This window comes from Serinus canaria, chromosome 20 (assembly GCF_022539315.1).
Source record: "Serinus canaria isolate serCan28SL12 chromosome 20, serCan2020, whole genome shotgun sequence".
Lineage (NCBI taxonomy): Eukaryota > Metazoa > Chordata > Aves > Passeriformes > Fringillidae > Serinus > Serinus canaria.
The window spans coordinates 12,251,840-12,273,256 of NC_066333.1; the positions used below are offsets into that span (position 1 = coordinate 12,251,840).

The 21,417-nt window shown below is 46.2% G+C and overlaps 2 protein-coding genes across 2 annotated transcripts in view; one reads left to right on the top strand and one right to left on the bottom strand.

Annotated features, from left to right (window-relative positions):
• BMP7 (bone morphogenetic protein 7) overlaps positions 1–3,133 on the top strand; it is a 40,790-nt gene extending 37,657 nt beyond the window's left edge. Inside the window, exon 7 of the mRNA XM_009093147.4 lies at positions 378–3,133. Within this exon, the coding sequence (XP_009091395.3) occupies positions 378–527 (150 nt within the window). The 3' untranslated portion in view covers positions 528–3,133. The remainder of the gene's footprint in view (positions 1–377) is intronic.
• Positions 1–21,417, bottom strand: part of SPO11 (SPO11 initiator of meiotic double stranded breaks) — a 217,765-nt gene that overhangs the window by 73,617 nt on the left and 122,731 nt on the right. The window lies entirely within an intron of this gene.

Sequence of the window (21,417 nt, forward strand, 5' to 3'; positions counted from 1 at the left end):
TGGCCCCACGTCTGGCCTGACTTAGGACCTGGCCAGAAATGACCCTGCCTTTGCTGCAGGCTGTGCCAGGCTCTCTCTGGGTGTAAAGGGCCCTGTGATAGACACCAAAGGGGGTTTGGTCCCACTGCATGGGAAGGGAGGAGCAAGACACAAGACCCACTGTCAGCACCTCTTGGGGGAAACTCTGCAAGGATCCTCTCCGTGCTGCCACCAAAAGTGGACTTGGGGTCAGGCAGAGAGTCAGTGAACCCCAAATTTACACAGCTCTGCTACTGTCTGAGTGAGGGTAGGGGACAGACAGAAGGTTGCCAGGAAAGGACACGGGGGGAGGAGAGGGGAGAAGTAAATCTTAACATTGCTCTATTTGCATTGCCCAGGTTCACTTTATAAACCCAGAGACTGTGCCGAAGCCCTGCTGTGCTCCTACACAACTCAACGCCATCTCAGTGCTCTATTTTGATGACAGCTCCAATGTTATCTTAAAAAAATACAGGAACATGGTGGTACGAGCATGTGGCTGCCACTAGGTTTGTAGGACGGAGGAAGAAAAAGAAATTATATGTAAAGAGTGGGTTTGTGTGGCTGTGTGGGGTTGGGGGAAAGGTTGGTGCTCCAGCCATGGGTTTAAAAAAGTCCCAAACCATTTTAGGACCAGGCCTCTGAAAGTTCAGACAATGGAACAGTTTCTGGATCTGAAGAGGCATTTGAACACATTTTGTTTTAGTTTATTACAGACAATGAGCTTGTAAACTGAAACAAGCCAGAGAAACCGTTTAAAACCAAATCTGCTTACAAAATTGGCTCCTACAGTACATACTTCTGCAAAAGATTCTTTCTGGAGATTGCAAACTCACCAGTGTTGATTGTGAGTAAAACAGTAATAATCTGTCCAAGGTGAGACTGTGCTGTGACTAATAAGTGTGTGTAGTTCCTGTAACACGGTTTGCAATAAAATAAGTGAACAAAATATACCTGGAGTGAACAGGTATTTTGTTAGAGAATTATTGCTTCCATCCCTCTGCTCCAATTTCAAAGGCAAAACCAAGGATGAATTACATGCAACTTCCAGTTTTAAACTACAGTAGCTGTGGATTGACACAAAGTCAAAGGACAGATTAGGCTAAGGAAAAAAAATAAATCAATTGGCAAGCAAAAGAGCTGAAGAAAAGGGCTTCAAAGAGTGACAGTTTTGTGGTGTACTTTTTTCTATCAACAAGGAAGGAGATTTCCTCCAGCAGCCAGAAGGTATTTCAATTTGCTATGAACTTGAAACAGGACAGCAGCAAATGCTGAGAAACAGGGATTAAACCTGAAGTTTAGCTGGGGTGCCCTAAGCAGTTCCTGCAAGAGCTGTAACTAAAGATCCTGCTGCTGTGTCAAAATGTCCATGACTTCCCTGAGGGAGCAAATTCCAGCCCTTTCCCAAGAGCATGGAGACTCAAGCCAGAAGGTGCAGTGAGTTGGGATGCACAGCCAGCCCCACACAGACTGGGAACAAGCTGGGAAACCTTCCTTGCTGGGGCCAGTGCCTCTGATAAACCCCCTGCTCTCTTGGCTTCACCTCGAAAAAACCCACAACAATCCCTTCAAGGGCCACCAAGGAGCTGGAACCAGAAGCAAGAAAATGTCCCCTCAAGGCTTTTCTTTTTCCTTCTTTTAGAGTCACAGGTTACACAAACATCACACTTAAGTAATTAAGGCTCAATTAAAGTTGTTGCAAAGAAGAATACAGAGTTGCAGTAACCAATCACAAACCAATTCCCCACTTTGGCAAGCACCAGAGTAGGATTGGTATAAATTTCACCAGGGAGATAAAAAGAAAATAATGCCCAATAAAACACCATGTCCAGCACACCCAGCTCTAAATCTCCACACTTCAGAAAGTTAAATGTCCAACAGAAGGGTCCAGGACATGATAAATCCCTGGAGCTGGGTCTCTGCTCAGTGAGCAGATGGGGCCATGCAGCCACAGTAGGGACTTGGCTCCCTGTCTTGCCTTAGAGGAGAGTTAGAGAAAGAAGATAAATGAAATTCTGGACTTCACTTGCTGCTCTTCTCCCTTTAAGTCACAGATCAAATCCAGACCAGATGCCTCACTTTAGAAAGAATAAGCAAAGGAAGAAAAAACCCCTACTGTCTATGAAATAAATTGGAAACTTGTTTCTGATGGCCTAATTCTCATCTCATTTCAGTCAATTGGTGTTTTCCCAGCAGTTTTCTCAGCAGCAGGGTTAGGCTGATGGGAAAGGGGAAAAACCTACAACGTTGGTAGGTTTTGGATGGGGGCCTTGCTGAGCAGCTGCCACCTTGCCAGATGTGCCTGGCACCCCCCTAGAGCTCTCCAACATCTGCAGGAGCAGCCTGGCTGCAGCAGGGAGGGCTGCAGCAAACCTCCCCAAGGGGAGACTTAGGGCAAACACAGCCAGGCACATGGCAGGACAACAGCTGAAGCCAAGAATCCACCTCTGGTGGAGGCTGCAGACAGCACCATCCAGCAGAGCCAGCTGAACCTGCCCTGGTTAGGGAGAGGAATGGAAATCACACAGAGGGGAAGCAGCTTTTGGCCTTGCACACATATACACACACACCAGAGCTTCTGCAAACCTCCTAAGGGAAGTGAAGGTGCTGCCTAGAAAGTTAAAAGCTAATCATGCCTGAGCTTCCACTCTTTAGTAGTCCAGGATTAGTTTTCTCTCGGGTGTTTCAGTGCTGGTGGTCACTGCGTTGGGTGATTGTTTTTAACTTGGACCACGGTGTCTTGCTGTATGGGACTCATATATTAAATATTATGTGGGGATTGTTTCTGTTTTGGTTTTTTTGTTGTTGTTTTTAAGCATAATAACAGGATTTCTGTTGCTAGGTTCAACATCAGCTTCACTGTTTGTACATTTTTGTGTAAATAGTTGTCACAAGCGGAAGAAGAATTATTTATTTCCATCTCTGAATTCCTTTTCAATCACATGCAGGAAAAATGATTCTGGGTTCCTAAACACATTTGTTTCCTTATTTAAGAAGATATTTATTAACAGTTGGCAAAAATGCATACACATTTCTGGTTCTTTTCATAGAGCAGTTGTCAGAAGCCTTTTTGTACAAACCAGTAAAATAAATCGTTGCAACTTTACAAAAGATATCCCAATGACATTGTGTATCTGTGTGGTTATTCTCCTTTTATCCAAAGACCTTTCTGGCTGGACAATGTTTCATCCTGGGCCTCTGTTTTCAGGCTGCTCAGTCTCTAAGTACGGGCAAAGCTGTCACATGTCATTATTTGGGGCAGCTCCTTTGGTCCAAATGCAGCAGGGAGGGAAGAATAGCAAAAATATGGATGTGTTTTGCAGTCTGTGCTGCAAAGATCCATGATTGAATTATAGTGCAGCTGTCAGCAGCTGTTTCAAAGAAGCAGGGGGTAAATTAGTTCTGTTTACTGCTAACATAGTTCAGAGATTTAGTCATCCCAATAAAATTATAGAGGCACAAGAAAGGAAGAAAGAAACTCCAAAGAAACATCAGCCAAGAAGCTGACATTTTCTAATTTAGATTGTTTTAGCATATTTGAGAGATGCTGCTGGCATGAGGTTTCCTACTGTGGATACCACACTGCATTGCTATGGAGGAGCTGAAAAAAATAATGGTCTAAATCCCTCTATTAACTCAGCATTATATCTTCAGGGCACAACAGCAGTTTTGGGGGTTCTTGTTTTCTTTGAACTGTGAGCAGAGTTGTGCCAGCTTACACAGATATATTTGCTGGGCCAGAGGATTAAACCATCAGCATTTGGGAGTTAATCTGCCATCTTCCACGAGCAATTACAGATTCATAAGTAAATTTGCTTTGTGCACTGCTCTGAGAGTCCAGTAAAGCATCAGTGGGAAGACTTTTGGTGATGTAAAACAAGACCTACCCAGCTTTTGTAGGCCTGGACTAAATTTAGAAGGAGGATCCTCTGGTAATTCTCATTATGGTCCCAATTCTCTTCATTTAGGTGTAAGGCAGGGGTGGTGCCAGCAAGGAGAGAAAGAACAAAATAAATATTTTTACTTTGCAGGGCCAGTCCTGCAGCCAACAGCAGCTTTACCACTGAGTTCAACACGTCCAGCCATGAAATATCTGCTGGTTTCCAGCTCTGCCACAAACACACACAACTTGCTGGATGTGCTTTGGAGCAGCTTTCCCAGCCTAGGAGCCAAAACTCCATTCCCAAGCTGGTTGGGGCCTCCCCTTGGTCTGCAGCACTCCTGTGGCTTTGTCTCCTCATCTACTGTTCTGGAAGAGGAATTCTTGACATGAATGCATCCACTGCCATAAACTGGCAGGGCCATAAAACCCTGGTGAATGAGCTTCCAAACAGCTAGATTTATCTGAGTAATGACATTTTAAAACACATTTAAAACATTTTATAGAACAGTTATTCTAGCTTCCTTTCAGGCCAAACTTTGAGGATGTTATGTTTGCTTAATTGAGCTGTTTCAGATCTGTTCCAGTACTGACAAAAAAATCCTTTTGTCCCTATGCAGGAAACCGCCTCTGCTGCTGCCAGTGTTCATATAATAAAAAATAATGATTTAAATAAGCCTCAGTACAATTTTAAGATTCCTGGTTGTTATGGAAGTGTCAGCTGTAAAGCCTAAACCCAGAGAGGGCCAGCAGAGCTCACACAAGGCCAGCTCAGGGCATGGCCAGGGGCTGCAGGATTCCCTCTCCTGCTGGATTTGGTCCTTCAGCAGTGGGAACAGACACTTGTGGATAAAAATCCCCACAGACTCATCTTCTGAGTTCAGAGTTCACATCCCCTGTATGCCTCCATCCAAATACCCTCCCTGCTGACTTCCACTGCTGCCACAAACACTCAGTGTCCAACCTTCCTTCAGAGAGAAATTCTGCCCAATTAAGCTAAAAGGAACCAGTCTGAAGTTTTTATTTATCAGGTAATGATTGACAAGACCTCGAGGCAAAAACTAGGAGCACTTTATACTGCAGTCACTCATTACCCAGGTACAAAAGCAACAGAAATGGGTTATTATGGCCACTTTGAGTTACTCTGTTTTAAATAAAAATATCTATTCCCTTTTTCTGCTTAATGCTGTGGAATTCCTATTCCTAAATCAGCAGCTGAGAAAGTTTAGGATAGCAGGTTTAACACACTGATTTGTTTCCTAGCTGGTTTTCCAAGGCTCCATTTACCAAGCAATGGGAACAGACTTTTTAATTTTAAAATTTGGAAAGTTGTTTCTTGGTATTGTGAGGTTTACCACTTTGGGATAAATCTGCTATTATCTCCAACAGAATCCTTGTGTATGAATTAATTCCATAAGTGAAGACAGCACAATCTTTAAACAGTTTAAGTTTGGCTTTGCATTTAAAAGGAAAATGGGACAAGCTATAGACAGATTCATCAGCTTCACACTTTTTCCCCTCATTAAAGGTACTGGGGAATGTTGGGGGGAAAAAGGGAGCTCAGCCTCAGCCCCACAAACCCTTAGGAAGACAACTTTGCAGGCATGCTTAAGCATTTAACCATTTGCAGGCTGAAGCTCTGCATGGGGCAGCTTGAACTAACCTCACCCTCAAGAACTGCCTTGCTTGTGTGCAATAACCCCAATCCCAGGGCAGTCAGCAGTGGTGTGGGGAGTGGAGCAGCTGTGTCTGGGCTGAGTGGCTGTGCCCAGTGCCTGTCATTAAAACCACTCTCAGAGCTGAGGTGGCTCCTGAGCCAGCAGCTCTGTGCTGCTGATAGCCTGGGCCTGATGGGCTTATTTTAAGAAGCTCTTAAGAAGAAAGGAGGGGATGCCATGAGCTCAGTGGATCTGTTGTGCTTTAGTGTGTCAGCACCTGGGGCTCCAGCCCAGCACGCTGGGGCCGTGCTCAGTTTCCAGAGCAGCCCTGCAGGTTTGTCACTGTGGTTGTGGAGGGCACAAAGGGCCACAGAGGCTCTCTTGACCTGGCTCCCCACCTTCCCTTCCCTTGCACGATCTCACCACCGAGGTCCAGAGTGGACAATAGCCCCAGGAGTGGCCAGACACTGAGGGTGACACCAGCCAGGTGACCTTTGGCTTGGCTGATGAAGGAGAACTGGTGCAGGCTGCTGGGTTTACCCCGTGCCATTTGCTGCTGCTGTGTCAGGTGCTTCATATAAAATATGTGGAAGCAGAGACATGGAGTGTCTGGATTCAGTTATGAGGGGTCAGAGCTCAAAGATATCATTTCTCAGGTCCCAACAATTTAAGTCATTTTGCTCAGTGTTTAAAACAAGCTGTAGACAAGAGCAGAGCAGTCAGTGGCTCTACATCTTCTGCCTCAGACTCTTTAAAAAGAGAGATTTGGGCAGCTGCTTAATGAGAACAAATTCCTCATTTTAGCTTCTATCTTAGGCTACATAGTGAGCACACAAGAAAGGAGAACAAACCAACAGAGCAGCTGATCCAAAACTGACATGAGAGGAGCTTTGCTTCCGATCTGTTTATCCATTTCTCACAGTGATCTACTGCCACTGCTGACCTGGATTTGGCTCCTGAAGTGAGAAACCAGCTCTTAAATCCACTGAAATGAGCTGTTCTTCCTTAACAGGGGATGACCCGGCTGAACTGCAGTTTTAGGAGTTAATTACTCCAAGGTTAATTACTCCAAAGATGGATTTTGTGACACCTCAGGGGGAAGTTTTAGAGGAGACAGAGAGTAAAGGTAGGACCAGGCCTTTGTGAGAAGAAAGAAAGCAGCTGCTGCATTTTAAATTGTACAACCAAGTTCTGAAATGCACCTTGCAGGGTTCCCTGGAAACCCAGCCAGTGGTTCTGGGGAGGAGGATCACGACACTCAGAGATTGGGCCACCATCAGCAACTTTGGAGCAACTCTAACCAGGAGATCTTTTCCTCCTAACACCAAGGCAGACTTTTTTTATTCTCAATCAGAAAAATGCACAAGTAATTCCAAGTTCAGCCCATGAGTTGTTTTGGTTTCACATGACTACTGAGAAATCAACTGTAAAAGCTGGTGCAGTTTCACAGACACATACCATGCACAGAATGGGAACTGTAAATACTGGCAGGGAGTCTGGTTTAAGAAGCTGCAGCTAATGTTGTGTCAGAGCAGCCCTTGGAACCCCCATTTCCAGAGACTTATAGTGCAGGGGGTGGGGAGGGAATAAATCTGATTGTGCTGGAGCTCTGCCTACAACTTCTCAGCCATAAAGCCTTTATTTATGGCTGTTGCACAGCATGAAGGATTCAATTTGTTCTTTGTTATGAATTTCAGCGGATCATGTAACTGTTTATTTCCAGATATTAAAAAAAAAAAAAGGTATTTTTGGTTTGCAGGAAAAAACAAAGCTCCTCATAGCCTACATCAGTGGGGATGTGCTCAGACCACACTTGATAGAGACAGAGGCTCCCAAAGCCCTGAAATTTCTTCCTGGCCAAGGAAGAAATTTCCTTCCTCCAGCCCCCTCAGAGAGCTGCTGGAGGCACTTCTTCATGGGAGGAGGTGGAAAAGCATAACCAATTCAAGGCACAAACTGGATCAGCTCTTCACAGCTTTGAGAGATTTCCTGCTTCTAGTAGCAGCTGAGAACAAGATGCTCAATAAAAAATAATAATAATAAAAAAATCTCAGCCAAAAGGAGCCGTGTGTCTCCAGTGACTCAGTGCACTTTGCAGTGGCAGTGTGGAGTCACAGTGACAGCCCTATTAATTAACACTTGCTAAGCATTCCCTCTTCAAAGAGTTTTTATTGATGGCAGTTAAAAAGGAAGATGCTTCTATTTTGCATTCATTTATTTTGTGTTTCTCATCTGGCTCAAGAACAAGCCTTGAGAAACCTGTTTTTTGGGCAAGAGGCAACAGCCTCGAGTTAAAAGGAGATGGAGGCTCCTTCCTGGGAGCTGGGGGAGATTGGCAGCAAATTAAGCCCACAGGTCAAATATTATGTTCTCCAGATGGGAGTGACAGTCTTTGAGGAAGCAGATCTGGTTTTCTGCTGCAGCACCTCTCAGAAAATGAAAAGAAAAACATCTCTGCTGGCACTGCAGGACACTGGAGTGGCTTTTGCTTCCTTTCCAGACCATGTGTCAGACACAGCCTGGTGTCTCCTCGAGTGTCCTCCTTCCCCTTATCAACAGAGGTGGAAGAGCAGGGATGAACCAGGTCTGTCCCTCACCTGCCTCCTCTTGAAATACTCTCAGCAAACAGAGAGGTGGGACAGATCCCAGGGCTGTCACCATCCAGGTCACACCCTGGCATGCCAGAGACTGCATTTACTGCTCCTACAGCTTAAAAACCGAATGATTGGGGGTGATTTATTGCCAGGATGAGAATTGGGACCTCGGGGGTTTGTTCTAGGCTCAGGATCCCCCAGTTTTGTCAGCCTCTGGTTGAAAACACACAGGTTAATTGGATAGAGGCATGGAAAACCCTCCCCAGCTCTGTTCCCTGCCTCTGAAGGGAGTGTGAATGAACAACATGCCAGAGGTCACACACGCATCTGCAGAGAAGTTTACATTTAATCAACATCTGTCCCTCCCACCCAGCACATATGAGAATCTTCTGGGAAAAATAACAGTTAATCAATTCACAAAAATATTGAGCTGCAGCTCTTCCCTCCTCAGTCAAATTAAAGACCTTTTCTGTGCAGTGACAGCTGATAAACACTGTGCCCTGTACTTTAGGTCCTCATTGCTGGTGTCTGCCTTAATTGCTGCTTCCCATTTGCCTTGGCCCCCTCTCAAAGGAGGCAGCACATCTAATTGCACATGGAGGGAGATGTCTGCCTCTGATCTGTCTGAGCAGCTTCTCCCTCCAGTAATTTAGAAGTGTCTCTGTTACTCTGAACCAGTAAATGAGAGCAGCTTTGGGATTCAGCCACCTCCCCCAAACTAAAGGATTTTCCCTGTTCAGTAGGATGTTGTCACATTTGGCTGCCAAAACTCCTTATTGTGCTGTGATTTGTCAGCCAGAATGAAGCTCCACTGCTGCCTGAAGTTGTTTTTGTTGAGGCCTCCTCATCTTTGAGAGGAAACTGCCATATCCCCCTCCCCACCCCATTTTCTTCTGCCCTTTACTCAAATGCATTAACAGCAGCAGCAGCATCAGAAAGTTTGTGGTGATGGGACTGGAATTCCTCAGTGGAGTTTGTCTTAACACATCCAGAATACCAGATATCTACTGAGCTATATATAGAGATAGGGCTACATCTCTGAAAAATTAAAAAAAAAAAGGTCTATACCTCTGAAAGCCACAAGGCCACAAAGATAGATTATGTGAATTACTGTCATTACCAAAATTGCTGCTTAGACAAGAACTTCTAAGCACCCTGCATTGCTCTAGAAGTTTGACTACAGGAACCACTGCAATTACAAAGTATTTTAAATCATGCCAGTACAAACACGATCTGGAAATGGAAAATACCGTGCTAGTCATTGCATCTGGAAATTAATGGTTGGCATGGAAATGCACGGAGCTGGTTACTCATGCTGAGCAGTGGGCACGCTGAAGTCATGTCCACCAGCACTCCTGACTACCTTTGACTGCAGGCAAAGGTTATTTCCAGCCTCACCCACACTTCTGGCAGCCCCAGGTCCAAGAGCTGCTGCTCACAGAGAGCTGGCACTGCTGACAGGGGACTGAGCTGTCAGCTCTCAGCGTGCCCAGGTGTGCAGAAAGGTGTGACACACAAAGGCCAAAGGGCCACACAAGCCACATCACCCTCTCTTGCAAGATCAGAGCAACATTCCAGTCAAAAAAGCCTTCTTGTGAGTCTGTTTGGAATAATGCACGTTAGGAACTTCTTGCTAAAAAAACTGGGAGAGAGGAGTTTGGAACCAAGCAATTTCCACTGAAGAAGGTGAAAAACCCACCAACCAAAAAAATCTTTACAGCAACTTCCAGAGTCAGCTCACAGGTTTTACTGGCCAGAACAGCTTTTGTCCCCAGCCTCTGCCCAAGGAAGGGGTTGTGGGTGCACAGCAGAGAAGGAAGAGCAGAAGCTCCTCCATTTACATCACACCTGAGCCTGGCCCACAGCAGACAGGTTCCCCTGGCCCAGCTGCAGGTGGGAGAGCTCTCTGTTGCACAACATCCTGGGGACTAATCTCCAGCACCATCAGCCTGCAGAGAGCCTGTCCTTGTCCCCTGCACAGCAGCTGCTGTGGCTTCTGTCTGCCAGATCAAAGCAGAGCTCATTCCAACCAGCCAGCTCCAGTTCCTCAGGAAGCTGGGATCAGCCTGCTCTGGGATGGAGCTCAGGGTCCCTCCAGCCAGAGCTCAGCTCTGCTGGCCTCAGGACAAGAGCAAACCAACTTCCACAGGCAGAGCATCCTCTCCTCATTCCTTGTTTCTGCACCCCTGGTTCCAAGCACTGCTTTTGGTCCCCTACACAAAGGGAGCAACATCCCCTCTTCCCTACAGATGAAGCTACAGCAGCAAAATTCACAATTTCAAGATTATTTTGCCTGCAGAGTGTGAAGAACTTGCAGGAACCACCAGCCCTGGCTGTACTCATCCCTGTCAGTGAGCAGAGCAGGGTGGGCAGCAGCAGAACAGGGCACAACACACAGAGCCTGCAGACAGATTTTGCCAGCCACAACAAGAGAGGCCACTGCTTGAATTGCTTCTGTCACAAGCAGCCCCAGGCCTGGTCAGGACCAAAAAGAAGGCAAAGCCAGAGCAAATAAATCATGGGAATAATAAATTAAAATAACATAACTCTAAAAGCAATACACAGAATCTCCTCTACCAGGATTCACAGGCTATTTCAAGCTGCAGCCTGTTCAGTGATCAACCCAAGCACCTGGTTCTCTGACACTGCAAACCACTGCATCATTTTATTTAGCAACAAAAGATAAACCTTACCTCTCCAGTACCAGAGGTCACCTTTTTCCTTTCCTCCATGCACTCTTCTCAAGAGAAACAGGCTGTGACACCAAGGTAACACCAGAATTTTGTCCTTCCAAGGAAAAGGGAACTTGTTCCTTTCCGAAATCACCAAAGTACCAGAGGGCACAAACCTTTCCCCTCCTTAGGGGAAACTCTGGCCCCTCTAACCAAGTTCCCAGGTCAGCCTCTCAGTGACTGGCTTAAAATCAGCTCAGCCTCTCAGTGACTGCTTTAAAACCCTACAACTCAGTCCTCTCTGGGAACTTCTGATTTTCTCCTCCTTTGGTGATCATTCACCCATCAGTTTTTCAATCAGGAGGCACAAGCAGGTTGTCTCTGCCCCATGTGCTATGCCTGAAGCATGGAGCAGCTTCCCTCTGCCCCTCTCCCAGGCTCCCACCCCAAGGACCTCACTAATTAGCAATCACCCGTGCTCTGATCACCTTCACCTCGTGGGGTGTGGTCTCGCACAGCCTGAGTCCTCTGCTGGCCACCAGAAGCCACCCCCACACGTGGTCCCTCAGCAAGGGGACTCTCTACCCTCCATCCCTGTGGGGACTGGGCAGAACCTGCCTCTGTCCTGCCTCCCTCTCCTGCCCAGAGAATCAGGGGGTCCAGGCAGGTTCTGGGCTGTTCACGAGTCCAGCTGGGCAGTGGGGAGGGAGTTCCTGGTGAAACTACTGGCTCCATGGAAAGCCTGGTGTAACACAGGTAGATTTTTTTACATCTCATGGCTCATTTTAGCAAAGATTGCTCCCAAAACAATCCTCTCCCAAGCTGCTCTAGAGGGCTGGGGGGCCCCACATCTGCAGAGGGGTTGGGAGCCCTGCCCACGTGTGTGGGTGTGCAGGCAGGGTCTCAGATGGCCAAGGCTGCACACGAGGAGGTTTGGTGGAGGCACAGAAACCTTTTCCCCCTCATGTGTGCCTTGCAAAAGCCATTGCTGGCTGTGCTGGCTGTCCCCAGCCCTGTGTCAGCCTCCCAAGCCCTGCTGCATCTTGCTCAGAGCCACAGCTCGGGTGATCAGCACCACTTTCATGTGGTCTTTGTTCCCTCTGCATCTGGGTCCCACATTTAGGAATCCAGCACTTGGCAGTGCAGCAGGGATGGGGTGACAATCCCAGACACTTAACTGGTTGTTTACCAGTGCCCCCTTCTCTGCAGAGAGGTTTTGGGCAGCACTTCCCACACCTGCACAGGGTGTGTTTAACAGGGGGGGATGGGTCTAAGGATTGCACCAAATCTGTCTTAACACAGCCCTTACTACAAATGAACTGATTTACACACCAGAGAATTCCAGAGCCTGCTCTGGCAAAAGTTCCTATATTGAATATTGATAATTTCCACTCTCATTTCTGTCCTTTAACAAGACATAACTCAGTATGACTGGAAGGAGCTGGACCTGGGGTGTTGATTTCTGCTTCAATCATCCACTGCATAGCTCTGTGCAGGAGGTCTCCCCCACCAGTGCCACAGTTTCCCCTCCTGTAAAATTTTAATTTTTCAGAATTTTGGAAGGAATGGCTCTGATGGGATGGGCTGTAAAGGACAGAAAGCACTGCAAGCAGGGGGCTGAGGTTGTGGTGAGGAGTCTGGAGTGACCACAGGGGAGCAGACAGGAATTAGGGGAACCAGACTGCCTGGAATGGGTCACCTCCAAAGCAGGAGCTGGGAATTCTCACACCAAGTCAAAAAACCGGGAAGTGTTTGGCCCCCATCCACCTGTCCTCATGCAGGCAATGCAGGGGCCTCTCTGATACTTTGTTCAATGGAAAATTTATCCTCTCCAGATATTTGTGATGTGTCACATCTCTCAGCCTGCTGCACACACAGATCTGCCAGCTGAGGGTTTTATGGGCCCCGCAGGGAGAGGAGCAGAGTGAGCTGATCCCATCGCCATGGAGAAATAATTAAGAGGTTTTGTTGAGTAAGGCTTGAAAAACAAAAAGTGGAAATGACTAAGGGTCTTAATTGAAATGTATTTCAAATTTACAGTTTCATCAATAATTTCCTATTTCTCCACTGAAAAACACCTCTGGAAGAATAATTAAAAAACCTCTATGAAAAAAGGTGTTGTATAAATAATGTACAGATGTCAGACATGGGAAGGAATTATTTTAGGTTTAAACTTGCAGCACAGTTTGAAGGAAGGCTGTGTGAAGGATTTTTCTAAAATACATTCATTTTTATTAGAACTTTATGTTTGCCATTTTTCAGCCTGTTCCTCATAAAAAAGAGCAAATTTGAGCTTCTCTGGAGCTGTGGTTTCCATAAGCCAGGTTTAAGTGCAGGCACGAGACAATCCCTTCAAGGGGAGGGAGCTGGATCTGGGAAAGGCTCTTGCAAACTAGGGTCAGTTTAAAAACAAAATGTGTGTTTGTCTGGCTGTAGGGATGCAAGAAGATTTTGGCTCACTCATGAGCTGTTTAATTCATCCACAAGATGAATTAATAGTGGATCTGCATGGCCCAGAAAGTTGGGAATTGTGGGGATCCCAGCTGGCTGTGGGCACAGCTCTGAGGATGGAGCTGGAGTAGCTGGAGGATCTGGCAGAATCAGGGTGGCTAAAGAGGCTGTGGGGTGCTGCTGGGGACATCTGGGCACCCATGGGACTTCTCTGTGCCTCCTTCCTGTGTTTGCACACCAGGCACTGGGGGCAGACCTGACCCATCCACGTGGATCCCGTGCTCTGCAGCTCACGTTTCTCAAAGAAAGCTGAGGCTCCTTTGAAAGCTCATCTTGTTTTCCTTAATTCAATCCGGAAAAGAGTCATATTAATACCAACAGATACTGCCCACACACAAATCAGAAAAATTAAAGGGCATTGCAAAAGTGCCTGTTTCCAGTGGTCAGATTAGCTGCAGACGGAAGCAATTGGAGCTGCATTAAAACTAACAGGCTGTAATTGTCCAGAGGCATTGTCTCACAGTGCAACACTTCTCCTTGGCTCTTCACAGAGGTTCCTTGGAATTTTTTCAATCGCTTTTCTGCTTGAAGTATATGCTGCATTTCAGATCTTTCCTTTCCATGTCACAAGAGAATGAGCTAAAAGTTCATCAACAGCCTATGGCAACATCTCAGTGGAGAAAGTTGAAGTCATTTCTTAATGCCATTTCTTATTAGCTATCATCATTGTGTAAATGCTGCAAGTACGAGAGCGCAGGAGGTCTGCTGTTAATCATTATGAACCTTGGTTTCTCCCTGCCTAGCAGTTAAACCTTCAGAATCATTTCATTTCTCTAAAATATACAGAAAACTGGCTTCTCCCAGACCCTTGGGTGTTCTAGTGAATAATACCGTGGACTCAGTTCCCAACCAGCTTTCTGTAGTTAGTTAGTTAGATAGATCTTCTATTTAAAGATAAGTTCCATCCCACCCCTCTGCAATCTGGTTATGATTACTGGTTACTGCCACCCGCAGACTGATAAACTTATAACAGCTGCATTGCAGGAAATCACCTCCAATTCAACCCTGATGTTGTAGGGATGTCTTTAGTTAGCCTAAATAGGCTTTTAACATTCATTTTTTTGTGTGCAAAACACCTATCATTAATTTTGACTCGAGAGATCAAACAGTTAACAATGTGTTGATCCTAGCTTACTTTTAAGTGATGTATTGTATCATTTCTGAGAGTTATGAGGGGTTGATATTTTCTTTTACTAATGCATCAAAGTCGATAAGTGAGCGGGGCAAACCCGCGTCCTGGGAAAGGAAGCTATTAACAGCTCTGCTCGGAAGGTTCTGAGGGCCACATTGCGTCATAGCCCTCCAGTTTATTGAATGTTAACTCTTTTTTTTTCCCCCTAACCAAAGGAAATGAGTTTCTATAATCCTCTGCTTTGAGCTGCATCCTCAGTGGGGCAATGAAAAATGACCCACGCCATCCGATAGCGCGCTGCTTTGCACACAATAGATCTTCACAGGGGCAGGCACAATGCAGCTCCAGCTCCAGCTCTTTCTCCTTGTTGAAACACACAATGAATTTATTTATTGCTGATCTAAAAGGCACTCGAACAGAACGGGCACAGCGGGGGAACCGCCCGGGTTTAACTTGGCATGGTAAGAAAGCAGCCCCAGAGAAAATGACCAGTGTGCAGGCTTGGGAGAGCAGAACATTTTTATAAGGAGGTTCTTGAAATGGTGGCTTCGTGCACATGCAGAGAGCAAGGCAAATTGGTTCCACCAACAAGGCATCTGCTTCCTTGAAAACTTTTTTTTTTTTTGGCAGAATTTGTACGCGAGCTGGGCATGTTGAGTGATTTATGGGGCCATTAAACATACACTAAATCAATCTCTATTAGGGGAAAAAAAAAAAAGCACCATGTACTTAAAAAAGGCCCTGGAGCGAGATTGCTGAACCCAAGGTCTGATGTTGTGAGGCAGAATGGTCACTGGCAATTTGGAGATGTAACATGAACTCAGCCAGTCAATTCGGATATGATAGTTTTTAATGTTCCACGAATCCAGCAAAATGTGTATCCAATTAACTACTACTAAAGGACCTTCGTTATAAAATAATACTTTTGTGGTCAGGTTGCACTTTTTCCACTCGTTTCTGCACACAGTTCAGGTTGTACATTTTGTGTGTTGGATTAATAGGGGCAAACATCCATTTTGGGCTGGCTGCTCCTGGCAGGGCTGGGCAGAGAAGAGCTTTGTCCCCATCGTCACAGATTCAGGCTGGCAACGCAGGCAGGAGAAGGATTTTCTGCTGGAACTAAGCAGCAAGAATTAAAGCAAGAGGTTGTCCTTTGCTGAGGGATCTCTTCAACAGGAAGATCCAAGTGCTGGAAACACTGAGTTGGCAAAGCCCTCAGCTGTTTACTCAGGGCTGTTTTGAAGCTGAAGAAATTCGTAGGTGGTACTAACACGGCCTTCAGTGCATAGGAAAAACATCCTCCTTAGAAAACACTTCTGAGTTATTTAAAGGATAGGTGCAAAACCTGTGCATCCCAAACCAGCCCCTTTTCCAATGTAATTTCATTTTAAGACCGTGCAGTGGGCAGACAGTCACAAATTCAGGCAAAACAAGGTTTTATGAACTCCCCTCTGAATTGCCTATGCAACAAGCATAACGTTCAAATGGAAACAGGCCAAAAGTGTTTTGTGAATAGAGCATTAAGATATTTTCTCTTTGACTTGGTAAGGGATGGAAAATCTGTAGCAAAGCCCTACAGCTTGTCAGAGAAAATTCTCCTGTGTATGTGTGCACACACACACACGTAAGTGCAGGAGAGTGACATGTAAAGTTTCTGACATGCCACAAGATGGGATGGGGGAACTGGGGAATGCTCTTGAATCCAAGAGCATTTCTCACCCAAGTTCAGCATTTTATGCCCAGCTTTTCTCCAGGATTGTTTTCAGTTAATTTTTGTGCGAAATGTTTGAGTTTCAAAAATGAATTGACGACTTTGTTCGAAAATTAAAGAAAAAGAAGTGATCCAAAGCTCTCAGGCAGAACAGAATGAAAAGGCAAAGGAATGAGATTGTGGCAGAAGCTGATGTGAACACAAGAGAGGACATGGAAGTGATGAGGCTTTGACTTGCACTGGAGCCCTGTTCCTCCACAAGGAGCCTTGAGCTCCACCACAGCCCAGCAGCTCCTGCAGCTTCGGGATCATCTGGGAGAGGTGTCTGGAACAGACAATCCTTTTTTGTGGATAAAAGGCAGTGGGATTTAAGTTTTGGAGCCCACTCTCATGGCTCAAGGGCTCAAGGGCAGTGACAGCTGAAGACAATTAATGTAACAAATGTAAACCAGGTAATGACTTTGGTGTACAGCCTAACTGCAAGGAGAACTGGATTTCTCTGAGTACAGGAAGATCATATGCAGTGTTTTTAGTATTTTGGCCATGAAGTGCACACTCATGGGACTCACATTTCCAGAAAATCCAGAAGTAGATCTTCTCTCTAAAGACCAGGAAAAGGGCAACAGCAACAAGGTTTGATAAAAGACACCCCAGACAGGTCAGTGGATTACAGGCATGTACAAGAGGGTTCTTCTCAAACTGCAGCCCTTGCTCAGAGCACACACTGGATGGGGACAAAAGCCCTGGGGTGTCCTTGGCTGGGGGACTCTGCCCTGCTTGGAGCCACCAGGGTCTCCTTGCACCCCAGCTTTGCTGCCACTGCAGTTCAGCTCTCCTGGGGCATTTCTCATCAAACCACAATTTTTCCCTCTCCTGCTTGCACAGTCAGTGAAATACCTCTCACTTCTTCTTGGCTTTTCTCCTCTTTCTCATTTGCATTAAAATGAAGCAAAACAAAGCTTCTCCCCCCCACCCAAAACAAACCCCTTTTCTTCCTTTCTTTCACTGCAGAAGGAAAACCAAAATAAACAAAGAAACAACTGCCTTCCCTCCTCCCTCCTCAAACCCTCGGGGGCAGTGTGGAGGTAGAATGCCCTTTCTAATTTCATTGACAGTGCTGTTGATATATAGGGTAATTTTATCTTAACAACCTGTAACAAAGGATAAGACAGTAGTCGTCTTGCATTCCAGACAGTAGGAGATGTTTACTCTTTCTCCCAGCAGACTCTCTCATCATTCATCCAGACTTTATTGGGATGCCAGGAAATGGGAAACCTATAATTTGAGAAATGTATCACACAGAGAAACTTCTTCTGTTTGGTAAATAAAAGGTAGCTGAGGATCTGAGGTTAATTGGCCTTTTTAAAAAACTGTTCTCACCAGTTTTCTCATTTCTTCCCAAAACTTTACTTTGAGCTAAACCTTTACAGGGTGTGGTATTGAGGAAAAACATCACTGGGCACCTCAGGAAGGCCTGGGATGTGTCCTAACCCCAGGGCTCTGGAATCCTGTGCTGTTTTTTGAGGCTGTGCTGCCAGCAGTGGCTCAGAGCACGAGCTGTGTCTGTGGCAGGGATGGTTTTGTCTTTATCTTTGGAGGCATCACACTGTCCATGCTGGAAACACCCTGAGCAATCTCCTTCCGTGGGGCCAAAAGGAGGGGAAGGGAGAGAGAAGAAAGCACATATTTTGCAGCAAACATTCTTAGGGGTTTTTGCTCCTTAAGTGACTTTCACATGAGTGTTTATTCCTGTTTACGTAGCTGGACATGAATGCCTGGCTTTGATTTGAGGACAAACTGCCCCATAAACTCATGAATGTTTGAATTTAACCTTCACCTCTCCCCCCTAACCTTCACTCTTGCTTTCCCCTTCATAATTGGTGACATTCTGACAGCCAAATTTAATAAAATAGGTGTTTCTGGGAGTGATCTGGACTGTGAGCAGAGAGGGAGGTGGGGAGGGATGGGTGTGTGATGCTGCTCAGAGCAGGGGAGAGAACCCAAGTGCCAGGACAGAATTCCTGCTGATCAGGACCAAGATTCCCAGCTGCCAGAAAACCATTAGCAAATGAATGAGCCCAGTCCTCCTCTACACATCAACCACAGCTTGGCTTCTCCCTCTGACAAGTCAAACCAACACCCAAATTCATCAATCCCGGTTCCCTAAGTGCCATTGCCTTTGGACCAGGGCTCCTGCCACACCACCCATCCCTGCTGGCTGCTGTGGGAGCTGATCAGCCTCTCCCAGGCACAGCAGGCTCATCCTGGAAGGAAGCACTCACCCCTCCTGGATACCCATCAAAGCAACTCTTCTCCTTTCAGCTGTGCTCAGCCTCTCTGCATTGTCAGCCAGGAGCAGGGCTGGCTCTGGCATCCTCCTGACAGCAGCTGTGTGGGCTGCACAGGCTTCAGCTCTGCTCAGATTGGGGCCCTGTGGTTTTGAGGCTTCTCACCCCACCACAGATCCCCAAAGAGTGTGGTCCTTGTCATCTTCCAAGTAGCCATTAAAGCAGGGTTGAAGTCAGGGTTATGTTGTACCACAAACCTTTGAAGAGCTTCTCTGTGTGCTCTGCAGAGCAAACCCAGAGGCCACTGATGTTCTTTCCTGGGTCCAATCCACCTCTGCTGTGGCTGCAGGGTGAATCTGGTCAGCCCTGTGACCATCAAAGGCCTCTCACCCTTGGACAGATCTGATCAGAGCTGTTCAGCTGCATGGTAGAGGAAAGAGATTTGATTTTTTCTCTCCTTTTATACATGAAGTCCACTTGGACATGGACCTCAGCAGCTGCAGCTTGCTGGAGGCAGTAATGGATGGAGGCAATTTACCCTGTGTATTTTTTTTTTACCCTGAAAGGAAATTTAGTTTTTAAATGCAGTCATTGTGGGGTAAGAAGAGAAGGAGGAGGGAACTGAGAGAGGATAAGAGGCGTGCCTTTAATGACAGGAAAAGAAAAAATCTGTGAGCTCAAACTCATGCAGCTTCCAAACTCAAATAGATGTCACCATGGTGACAAAGCCTCAGACTTCATAAATGTTTTCCTCTTCCCGTTTGTGGTGAGCTCTGGTACCCTGTTAAATACATCCAAAGCCTTTTAAAGACTCATTGGAAGCATCTGATCCAGTAGAAGATTTCCTCATAATAGCACTCATTAGATCTGGGGAGAAACCACATCTCAAGCTGTCTTCCTGTCTCTGAACACTAAAGACATGAACTTTGAGTTAAAATTCATAGCCTATATGAGACTCCCTTGCACAAATATGATTTCCTGCAAAGATTCCAGGGGGGAGACCTGTGGTTGGGTAATTATCCCCAAGATCCCCTTCACCTCAAGATCTGTTAATCAAACCCCAGGCATTATACATGTGTCTGTAAATAACATTTGATTTAATGCCAATCCAGTGATGAACTGGCGCTTGAATCAGGCTGGTTTGCACAGCCCCAGCCCATTTAACCTTTCCAGACAGGTCTAACTCATCACACACATGTCCTTACAGCTCAGCCAAAGCACATCCCAGCACTCCAGAGCCATCACCAGCTCAGGACTGTTTGGAGAAACTGCAGACAGCAGCAAATAAAACCAGCATTTCATCACCTGACCTGAAAGATCTCTGAATGCATCTGATGGCCCTCAAACCTGAGACTCACAGCAGGTTCTTCTGTGAAACCCAACCAGTTTTGGGCCCCAGTGTTGACCAGATATTCCTCACTCAGCATTTGCCAGCTACAAAAATGTCATGGGCCTGAATATTTCAGGTTTTACAGCTGCAGAAAACTCTGCAGTGTCACCTTTCTCCCCTTTTATGGCTCAGCCATAATCTTAAATTCAGCTGAATACAAAGAGCTGCCTGTAGACAGCTAATCCTAAAGACAGAGCTTTGTGTGAAACTTGGAGGGAGAAAAAGAAGGAAAAAGAAAGAAATCACTGAGAGGGATTGGCAGGAAAGACAAATACTTTTTGGCTAATTTTTGCTAGTATTCTCCTGGCATGGGGCTGAAGTGAGAGGCTCCTCTTTTGCCCATTCTCACCCCAAAGCAGAGAATCCAGCACCCAGCAAACAGCAGTGGGGTGGGAGGGGATGGCTGGGCAGGGCAGGAGCAGCAGCCTCTGCTGTCACAGGGGCCAGGATTATCCCGGGGATCAGCAGTGAAACCCGGGCTGATGGTGCTGAGGTAATGCTGATAATTACACAGCAAAGCCAGCCTGTAACCCAAGCACTAATTGCATTTAAAGAGCTCTTCTCGCCTCCAGGGAGGGGCTGGCTTTGGGTATTCCTTGGGAAGCTGAGTGGTCCTGGCTGTCCCAGGCTCCCCAGGCACTGGGGACCTGCTCCTGTCTCAGAGCAATTCCTGCCCAAGCTGCTCAACTTCTGCAGAATTTCCAGCTGTGCTGACCTTTATTTACACAGGCTGGGATCCAGTTCTTTGTCAGAGTAGCCTGAGGTGCATCAGGTCCCTCCACCTGGTGGCCCTGGGCTTTCCACCAGGGTCAGCAGAGTTATTCCAAGTACTTTGAGAGCCACCTGATGTTTTCCCTGCCGTGCCTTTCCTAAGCACAGAAATGCTGCTCTCAGGCACCAATGGATTCCCACAGGTATTGGGAGGCAGAGGAATAAATTTAACCTTAAAAAAGAATTCTGTAACCACCACTGAATTTCCTCACATAGTGACAAAAACCCTCCCTAAACAGAGACCATGGGAAGTCAGTGACCTCCATTCCAGTTTGGGAAACCACCAAACAAGGGGAATCTCCACAAAAGATCCACTGCATATTCTCCCTGCCTGCATGGAATTGTCTCCAGACATTGCTGCTCACCTACATCAGGAATGAGAATGTGAAGGATCCTGACAACAAGCTGAAAGCTAGATAAACACACAAGCAATAAATTGCATTTTTCTCTCCCATTATATCACTACAGTGTGTGTACTTGAACAAAAATGGGGTTTATAGGGTTTTTTGTCTTTTTTTTCACTTCATGTGTTAGTCATTTAGCAATAGGCTCAATTTTTGGCATTATTTTGGGAATTAGTATCATTAGGGGAATTAGGAATGTCACCCACACTGAGGATGCTGAGAAGAAAGCAGAACTGCCCTGGTGCTGCCTGGTTTACCTCACAGTGTGTGCATGAGCTCTGGATGGGAAGCCCAGGGGAGCAGGAATCCCTCCCTGCCCAGCACTCAGCACTCTCCTGCACCCCAGGGACACCCAGGATGAGCTCCAGGATGCTCCTTTTGATGCTTA